The sequence below is a fragment of the Alexandromys fortis genome, unplaced genomic scaffold, assembly GCF_014885135.2.
Source record: "Alexandromys fortis isolate MF-2015 unplaced genomic scaffold, M_Fortis_MF-2015_v1.1 scaffold_14, whole genome shotgun sequence".
In the NCBI taxonomy this organism is placed as follows: domain Eukaryota; kingdom Metazoa; phylum Chordata; class Mammalia; order Rodentia; family Cricetidae; genus Alexandromys; species Alexandromys fortis.
In genome coordinates this window covers 6,173,489-6,183,764 of record NW_026067910.1, presented here as the reverse complement: position 1 = coordinate 6,183,764, position 10,276 = coordinate 6,173,489, and the positions used below count along the sequence as shown (strand labels likewise).

The following is a 10,276-nucleotide window of genomic DNA, read 5'->3' as shown; positions in this document are numbered from 1 at the left end:
TCTTGCATTTTTCTTTTTTTTTTTTTTTTTTTTTTTTTTTTTTTTTTTTTTACAGCTTAGTAATATTCCATTGTGTAAATGTACCACATTTTCTTTATTGATTCTTTGGTTGAGGGACATCTAGGTTGTTTTCAGTTTCTGGCTATTATTAATAATGCTGGTATGAACATAGTTGATCAAATTCCCTTGTGATATGATTGAGCATCCTTTGGATGTATGCTCAAGATTGGTATAGGTGAGTCTTGAGGTAGATTGATTGAGTCCCAGTTTTCTGAGAAACTGCCATACTGATTTCCAAAGTGGCTGTACAAGTTTGTGCTCCCACCAGCAGCAGAGGGGTGTTCTCCTTACTCTATATCTTCTCCAACATAGACTGTCATTAGTGTTTTTGAGCTTATCCATTCTGACAGGTATAAAATGGTATCTCAGAGTCCTTTTGATTTAAATTTCCCTGATAGCTAAGGATGAACAACTACTTTTTCATTGAGTGATTAACACTTGCAGGGATAGACCTTGGTAAAGTTTTAATATGACAAGAGTTTATCATGACAAAACAAGTGGCAGGTAATGGGAACATCTAAAGTTAAGGAGGCCAAATATGGGGTGGTAGGGTGTCCCAACTTTTACAATGGATAAAAGGCATGGTTGGGGATTCAGGCAGGCAGGTGGGCAGGCGTATCAATGATATCTTATCAGAAGAGAACAGGGTAATAATCACAAGTATGAGGTTTAAGAAAATCATAAAGTGCTTACAAGTAAAGTGGGGTTTGCCTATAGTGAAACAGAGTTCTGTTCACACAGCAGCTACCTAGCCAGTCAGGATGCCTGCAGGATTCAGACATAGGCCATGACATAGGTATCTGGTGGACCTGAGCCAAGTTTGGAAGGGATATGATTAAGTGCTTGTTATATATAAGCAATGTTACACACCTTATTTTTGATCTTGAAAGGTCAGTCATACAATGTTCATTTTATATATAAGAAAATTGCCTACTTAACTTAATAATAAGTCAAAGAATTAACAGCAGAACTATATTGCAAATCTACAGATATAGTGGTATATCACTATTTGTATTTGTATATTTTTCTCATGAGTTCTTATAATCCTGATAAAGATTACTTTAGAACAGCAGGCCAGAGCCTGGTGAATCAGAGATAGGTAGTCTTACACGGCACCTTGGTGGTATTCTGTCCCAGAATATGAAGACGACCTCCACTTTTATGTCCCGAGCAAAGCAGCAGGACAGCACGTGGCAGCACCTCTGCATGAGTAACTGATAAATTGTAAGGTTGAGTTCGGGAGTCCTTTGAGATGCATGTGAAGGGTGTGGACGATATCGAGAATAAGGGTCTACTCTAGTGAGGTAACGGCAGGGGAAAATTAGCCGAGGGTTAGAAAACATAGAGCAGATCTAAGGAAGGACAAATAGTTCAGAGAAACTGAAGTGCAGCTTCTGAGAGGAGAAGCAAAGGGGAAATGAATGGGCAGATAGAGAGCCTGGTGCAGCCTGGGGCTGCCATGAGGCTGTGCCCAGCATCTGATAATGGGTTCTACAGGAAGTTAGGCACAACAAAGGAGCTAATGAAAAGACAAGAGGCTGGACACACGGGGGAGTCTTTGAATATGTCAGATTAGGGATGATAAAGGCTTGGACCAAGGTAATTGCAGGGATATGGAAAGGCTCAGTGTATGACTGCTGCCTCCAGGCAGGAACTTTGAATCTTCTCCATATGCTACTAATAAAAATTTTGACTGGCTTTTTTCCCCTCACTAGAATTTCTTTCAAAAAGTATAAGCTCATCTATATTTCTGCTGGCTCTTTTTAGATGAAAAAGGTAATCTGGAAAGATAGTTTTGCTAATAATTTACAGGGTGGGAGGTCCTGTATGGAACAGGCCCATTGAACCAATCATTAATCTAGCTAGCATAGATTATTTTTAATAGACTATTGCTACCACTGTGTGATCAGGTACCATTTATTCATTAAGTGCTTATTGTATGTTGACAATATTGTATATCTGTCTTATTTTGAATCTTGAACAGTCTGTCATACTATGCCCATTTCACATGCAAGAAAATTGCTTAATTAATGAGCAACTTCACATAATTGATAGAGAGCTAGATTTCAAATTTATAAATACAGTTTGCTACCATGTTATATAGCTGTTTTCCTCTTGGGTTCTTACAACCATAAAAAAATTCCCTTAGAATGTCTTATACAAGAGTATACATTCATATGGACATATATATTCATATATATTCATGCATGTGTGTATGTATTTTCTGCCAAGTGGGAAAGTACTGATAATGTTTCCTTCATCTCTTCCAGTTTCATGGCCCTCTACTCACCTTGGCTGACCTTGTAGAGGTGTGTGTAGATATTTCTAAAGGCTGTGTCTACTTGGAGCAAATGCACTTCATTCACAGGTACTATGATATTGTAGATACAAGGCTATTGGATGGTCCCATGACAATCGTGACTTTTGGATAGCTCACTCTAGAGAGTTAAACAGTTTCATTCCTTCAAAGGACCAGCATTGCTGTAAAAAGTCTCTGTATTAGTTACTTTTCTCATTGCTTACAAAATGCTCAACAAATGATACTTAAAGAAGGCAGGAGGGGTTTATTTTGCTTATAGTTTGAGGAAACAGGGCACCATGGTGGGGTTGCCATGGCAGCGGGAATGTGAGGCAGCCAATCATGTTGTGTCTGTGCTCAGAAAGCAGAGGGAGGTGAATACTGGTGTTGAGCTGGGTTTCTCCTTTTCATTTAATGTGAGAACCTATCCACAATTAGGGTAAGTTTCTCGCACTTCAGCAACCAAATATGGAAATTTCCTTACAGACAACGCTCAGAGATCTGTCTCTAAGTGATTCTCGATCCTGTCCACTTGTCAATCAGCTTTAGTCATCAGACGTCTCCCTTCTTTCCAGACCTCCTGGCATTACTTGTGTGACCTCCAGAATGCTGTTTATCATTACCAAATGTAACTTCTACCATAGGGATCTGGCAGCTCGGAATTGCCTTGTATCTGTGAAAGACTACACCAGCCCTCGGGTAGTCAAGATTGGTGACTTTGGACTGGCAAGGGAAATCTATAAAAATGATTATTACAGAAAGAGAGGGGAAGGCCTGCTTCCTGTTCGGTGGATGGCTCCAGAAAACTTGATGGATGGAATTTTCACTTCTCAGTCTGATGTATGGTGAGCTACACAGAACCACAGAAAAATGGGGGCAAAAGTGTCAAATATCAGAATGTATGATTCTGTTCTTTTATAAATTATTTTGTTTATTCTCTCTCCCACCTTGGTGTGTATGATGTGTGTGCAGGGAGATTAGTGATTCCCCTGAGGCTGCTAGTCAAGGAGAACTATTATTTCTCTCAAGTTCCTTATATCTCTCTCTCAATAACTTTTTATCATTTATCTAAAAATTTTACATGAAATAGATGCATTTATTCAAAGCATTTTGCTATATGCCAAAGGTGTGTCTGTTTGTGACTAGCAGAAATTATTCTTAACAGTCATGTTCAGGAAAGTGCCCTGGTACTGTCTACAGGGAATGCTTCATCTGTAGTTTATAGATAGACTTGAAGTCATGGATTAAGAAAAATGTAGACATTGGGTCTCTTAATATTTGAGTTTTGCTCTCTGTTCCTAACTTTTGATTAGAGGTCCTAAAAGTTTACATATTTTTTTCAGTGAGAAAAAAAATCATATAGGAGAAGAAACTTTGCCCTCAGCAATCCATTTTTATTCATGACTTTTTTCTCTATGTCATCATTTTATCCTCTTCAGATTCAGGGCAGGGGAGGAAATGGTGAGAAGCTTTCTTGCTCACCTGCACATGTGTCTGTATGTGCTCTGGTGTGCTTCTGTCTCTGTGTACATGCGTGCTCATGCATGTGCCGGCGTGTATGCCTGGGTCTTCCTGTGTGTGCCCCACACTAAGCCTGTCTACCATCTTTGAAATGTGGCTCATCTGCAGTGTCTTGTTCTACTTTTTCTTAATACCAACCTCCTTTTAAGTCTCTTATTTGCTTTTTATAAGGCCAGTAATGCCAATCACAAAGTAGGCCCTGTAGCCCCAGGAATCGGGATGCTGGAGAAGCTACTGTAAACCTGATGTTTGTAATAAATATAATTAAAGAGAACCCTTTAACATCCTAGGTCTTTTGGAATTCTGGTTTGGGAGATTTTAACTCTTGGTCATCAACCTTATCCAGCGCATTCCAACCTTGATGTTTTAAACTACGTGCAAGAAGGAGGGAGACTGGAGCCACCAAGAAATTGTCCTGATGATCTGTAAGTTAATTATGTTAGCATAAGCACCCCCAAAACAGAAACACGTGCACATGCAGTCTTAGGGCTCACGGGCATGGCCTGTTAAAAGAAAACCTGGGATTTATATATTTGTACACCCCACATAAAATATAAACTAAGGCTGGGATTTAGTTTACTTAATACAGCATGGCTTTGTTCTTATGTCTGCATGTCGTATTTTGGTTCAATAGAAAATTTTGCGAGTATAATATTTTTGTAGTCATAGTAAATACAAATACATAAATATAAGATTTCTCTCTCTCTTTCTCTCTGTGTGTGTGCTTCATTTTACTTTGACAATGTTTATTTGGATACTATCTTAATCTGTGCCTTAAAATAGTCTATTAAACAGGAAAAGATTAGTTAAAAGTTGGATTGTCTTTTTGATATAGCATATACTGACCAATGAGATTTAGTATTACTAAAATTATACTGATTTACTAATTTATTTTTTTATACACTTAATACAAAATTACTGAGTGACTTGGTTCAATTGATTCTGCCTACTATTGAGTTTTAATAGTTACCTCCAACTGTGAGTGATTTGAGCTCAATTAAAGAAGAAAAAACATTCAGTTATGGTGAATACAAATTCACTTCCCATGGACATTGTCAACAGAAATATCATCTTGGAACTTTGGCCAAGAGGTGTTTTACATAAAAGACCAAATAACCAGCAAGTATAAACATTGCATACGCTGCCAAGCCAAACATCATGTGTACAGATGTCTCTACATCAGGGCCACAGCTCTTGCGCATCTTGGAATGTACTCCGAATGAGACGTTAGAGGCGGCAGTAAGATGGCCAGCCAGCATGTAATAAAGTGCTAAACTGTGTGGTCCAGACAAATGCAGAAGGAATTAGCAGTATGCGAATGCACACCACAGTTGCGCTGCCTTGACAGTGCCGTGTTATTTCCAGGACTATTTAGTCTTGAGCCAAAGAATGATTAAGAGTTGGGCACCTTGGTTGGATGTTGCGCTGGTGAATGTTTCTGCATTATTTCAATCTTCTGGCTAGAAGATATAAATTACCACACGTTTCTGATTCAGCCTTTAAACCTTTTAGGTGAATACATACGTGGTCACATTTGATAGCGGCACCTTCAAACCGATTCATGAGTCTTTTGTGGGGAGACAGGGAAGTTCTTTAACTTAAAGAATTTATACGAAACCTTTTATTTAGTGCTTGAGGGAGGAACTAAGATGCCTAAATGTGAAATAAATGTTAACTCCTCAGCTGAAAAACTGACCTCTCAAGCACTCATAAGTTCCTTCTAGAATCGTAATAACACAAACATTTCTTTGTGCTCTTATATTTTTTTTGTCTTTTATGGTATTTATTTCCGCCAGGGCAGAAATTTTATGTTATTCTTTTCCACCAGGGGTAGGCACCACGTGTCATCAGAATCATGCAGTAGTTTTGGATGGGCTTTAAGGGATAGATGGTTGAATTGTACAGTCTTACTCTGTTCACGTGTTTTGCTTTGGGACGATGCAGAGGAGTATACATAGATGTGCCATGAAACAGAAAGCATAAGTGTCTCAGGTTTTGCTCTCCTCAAAGGTACTAGAAACTCAAAAAGGAAGGAAGCACTAGAATGTTCTTATGAGGAGTGGAGAAAGGATAACATTTCGTTACTTTTATCTTAAATTAACTTCTCAGTTGAATACATTATTGACCTTATTGTTTTCCTTTTTGTAACTGAAAATAGGGTTTTTTTTTTTCTATGTGATATACTCTGGTTAAGGTTCTCCCTCTCCTAACTCTTCCCAGATCATCCCCACCTCCTCGCCCACCCAGGTCCACATCCTTTCTTGGTTTCTCTCAGAAGAAACAAATGGGCATCTAAAAACTGTAGTAATAAAATAAGACAAAAATAAACAAAACCAAATAGTATGAAGCAAATGAACAGAAAAACAGAGTTCCAGAGGAAAGCACAGATGCAAAGACACACACAAACCCTCGCAAAAATACAAAGTCAGCAACCATAACATATTAGCAAAAGAAACAAACAAAACAAAATAACAGCATAAAAAGTAATTCCCCCCTGCAATATCATCGAGTACCTACTTTTTATAAAAATATCCTTCTTTGAAACCGAGACTGTCCACTGATGGTTTTGAAGTTCGTTTGAGCATCATAAAAAGGCAAGCAACACTTGTAGCTGCAGGACTCTGCAGAGCCCTGGCTAGAGTTAACATCCCCCATGGAAAGGAGGTGGACCGGGAAGTGGAGCTCTCATGCCATTCAATCTGGCCATGGCCTTAAGTTGTCACGATAAAGATTAACTACTCTCCTTGGAGTCCACGGCAACTAAGTTTTATTTGAAGCGCGTCTCTGAGATCACAGGCCCAGCTTAGAGGCTGAGAGTCTGAGCTGAGCCACGTTGCACCTCCGCCCACCACCTAAATACTGCCTGCTCTCTGGGTCAGGGGAGCTCGGGATGCCCTGCTTTCCTCAGCTATGGCTGGAATGTGGCGTTCAGAGCATTCCTGGAATCTGTTCGAAGGCTCAGGTGTAAGGTGGGGGCGGGGTGGGGGGCGGGGGTGTGAGGGATGGGCTGGGGGGGGGGAGAATGGAAAGCAAAGTCTAACAGTGTTCTCTCTAGCTTTTACTGTGACCGACCACCACACCTGTGGAAAAAAAAAAAACAGGATCAAAGGGAAAGCTGCTGCCTGTAAGAGCTTTCTGCCGCCTGCACCGCCCCCCCTTGCGTTCCCCGTTCTCCCTGCTCACCCCCTCCCCGTGATGGACACATCACAGTGACAGCCTTACTTGAGAGACCCTCAAATGTAGGGGACACCAATGGCAGGCTGAGGAATCTTAACATATCGTTTTGCCCTTAAAAATGTTCAGCTCAATTCTAAGTCTCTCTGGGATTGGACACAATGAAAGGAGGGATTCTTGAAGTCTGTGTTTTAGGTGTATTATTTAAATACAGACACTTGGCTGCTTAAAAGTAAAAGATGCTGTGACATTTTCCTCTGTGGAACTTCAATGGCTTCGTGAATCCAAGGACTTTAATATGCATGAAGAGTAATACCGAACACAGCTAATGAGTCTCATGCTTTTTTAGAAAAAAAAAGGGGGGGGGCAGGGAGGGACCAAAACAAAGCCAAAGACGTAAAGAAGATCAAAGGGCCACATAGTGAGTGAAGGGATTTGAAGCCCAGTTCTTAGCCAAATGAATTACTCCAAGTATAGTGAATACTTTTCTAGAATTAAAACAAGCATCCCCACAAATTTAAATGAACCCGTGAAGCAGAAGATGCATCTAGGCCCGGGTATTCGAGGTGTGTAATGTACAGTCCTAAACACTGACATGAGCATTGGTAAGAAGCCACCCCCTGAGCCACAGCCGTAATTGTTAATTTACTTGAAAGACCTAAGTAAAGCTTTCTTAGGAGTATTAAATTCTTAAAAGCCTCTTCATTGCATCCCATTGCCAGTTTATTGCTATGCGGGGCTCTCGTCTTTTAGCTGTCGCAGTTTCATGTAGCCCCTCTCTGCTTCGGCGGCCGCTGTTTCTGCGTACTGTGACAAGCAGGACTTTGCACATGCGTTTTCCCCTTCTAGTGCATTCCCTGACTTTGGTACACACCCTGCTCCAGTGATGAGTGTCTTCTTCTCCTAATCCCTTCCTTTGTTCATTCCTAATCTGCTTCATAGGTCTGCAAAGAAAAAAAGCAGGTAGTTAATTATAGATAGTGTCTTCTAGACATGGCCGGGAAGCTGTGCCCATGGTCTTTTAACAAGACGGTTGTCTAAACAGGGCCTGCCTAATGCAACACCAGATGATTTGTGAACACGGACTGGGGAAATTTCTAAGGTCCTATCACTAGATAAAGAGCTCAGACAACCAATGACTGCTGAGAGAGGGAGAGTAATTGTTCTTTTCAGAGATGAGTTCTCCAGTCTCAAGTGATCAGCTCTAAACACATGGACACATGAGCAATGCTGAATGAACTCAGTAGCTGCGTGTGTATGTGTGTGTGTGTGTACATGTGCATGCATGCACATGTGTAACCATAATAATAATTTTTAAGACAGGGTCTCTACGTAGTCTTGGCTGTCCTAGACCTCACAGAGATCTGCTTGCCTCTGCCTCCCAAGTGCTGTCTCAAAAATAATTTAAAAAGAAAAGGTTATAAAATTGTTGAGAGGGAGTGGGCAGCATGGAAGGAGCTGGGGAAAGGATGGAAATAGTGGATACATGATACTCATAAATGAAATTCTCAAAAAACCCATAAAGTTTGCCAGTTAGAAAACCAATAATGGAAGTAATAGAGCTAGCTAGAGTCCTTTGGTTCCTTATTTGTTGCGGTTGTAAACAGGGTGGATGAGGCCTGTCACTCTGGATTGAATTCTAGATCAACCCTGAAGATTAGGGGGAATCCCTCATGGTGCCACTGCACAGCAATGCGCCTCTTTCTTTCCAGATACTGTTTGCAGTGGGAATAGCCCAGACCTAGGACAAACTGTATTATTATAGAGAAATGTGACCATTACTTAAAAAGATGGTTTAAAATGGTGGATTGAAGCAGATCATATACCACACTGTCTTAAATGAAGTAATTGTCTTCTTTTAGGTGGGAACTCTGAAAAAAGATCTAAGTATAGACAGTGTTTGGAGAGTTACCCTTTTCCTTCCTGTTCATTTGAGTTGCAGCGTGATAAAATGTCACTCTTTTTCGTTGGCTATCCATGTCGTCTATGAAGACAGGAGCCACACCTCTGCAACCCTAGCCCCTAATGTTCTGCTGGTGTAAAACAAGTGTCTAAAAAAAGATCTATGATGAGTCAATGGATGTATGCTGTTACAAGTGCTACAGACTTTTCTTCGGCAGTCATTCAGAAAAAGGCAATTCAGCCTACCTATTACAAATGTCTGGGGAACTGAGAGGGTCTGATTTAATCCTGGCATTGTATAAGGAACAGCCCCGGACTCAAATATGGTTTCCACCTCTCATTCTGCCATTGGATGTCCCTGTTATGTCTATCTGTGAAGTTTTAAAAAAAAGTGATCTTGTTTCTTTAATCGTTTTTAAAGGTGTTAGTTGCTTGATGTGCTAAGTAGACATTTCCAATCATCCATTTACTCATCTCTCAGCTTGAGTTATCACTACTGAGATAATGTCAACTTTTCAAAAGAAATGTCCTGGGTTTTGTAGCCACTCTTACAAACAATTCTTCACTCTGTTCATTTGCATTAAACATGGAGAAATGGAAAGAACTCAGGCTCTCTAACGTGTTCTTCCCTGGAATATTAGTAACGACATCCTGGCATCACGTCCTTTCCCATGTCCAGGTGGAATTTAATGTCCCAGTGCTGGGCTCAAGAACCTGACCAAAGACCGACTTTCCATAACATTCAAGACCAGCTTCAGTTATTCAGAAATTTTTCCTTAAGTAATACTTCTCGGTGTGGAGAAGAAGCACATGCCAGTGGAGTCATCAATAAAGGCTTTGAAGGTAAGCTTGATTCTTCAGAATTTTTCCCCAGTGTAAGTGAACGAGATCACGATGGAATGCACACAGAAAGCACCGTAGGGTAGATAAGAATAATAATATGCTGGCACTATCATTACCCTGTTTGTTGCGAGCCTCTTTGAAATGCCTTGTATTGTATATTAAAATTTTAAAAAGATCATGCATATCTAAGGTAGCCAAAAAAGTGTGCGTGATAGGCTGTCTCCCTTCAGCCTGTTCATGGCCTCCCTGCATGCTAGGCTGTCTCCCTCCAGTCCGTTCATGGCCTCCCTACCTTTCATCAGTTGTATTCCAAGTGCAGAGTTTACTTTAGATAATTAGAGACTTTCTGTTTATGGTACAGTATCATCATTGGCCTCTGCAGGGCTTCTCCGTTATTTCGTGTATTTGTTTAGTCCGTTTGTCTCCATATTCCTCTCTGGCTCTACTTCCTCTCCCCCCCCCCCCCCCCCCCCCCCC

At 40.6% G+C, this 10,276-nt stretch overlaps 1 protein-coding gene across 1 annotated transcript in view; it reads left to right on the top strand.

Annotated features, from left to right (window-relative positions):
* The window catches only part of Ros1 (ROS proto-oncogene 1, receptor tyrosine kinase), a 124,628-nt gene that overhangs the window by 107,035 nt on the left and 7,317 nt on the right, over positions 1–10,276 (top strand). The window contains exons 40-43 of the mRNA XM_050138197.1: positions 2,331–2,428; positions 3,004–3,204; positions 4,171–4,305; positions 9,636–9,799. Coding sequence (XP_049994154.1) covers positions 2,331–2,428; positions 3,004–3,204; positions 4,171–4,305; positions 9,636–9,799 — 598 coding nt within the window. The remainder of the gene's footprint in view (positions 1–2,330; positions 2,429–3,003; positions 3,205–4,170; positions 4,306–9,635; positions 9,800–10,276) is intronic.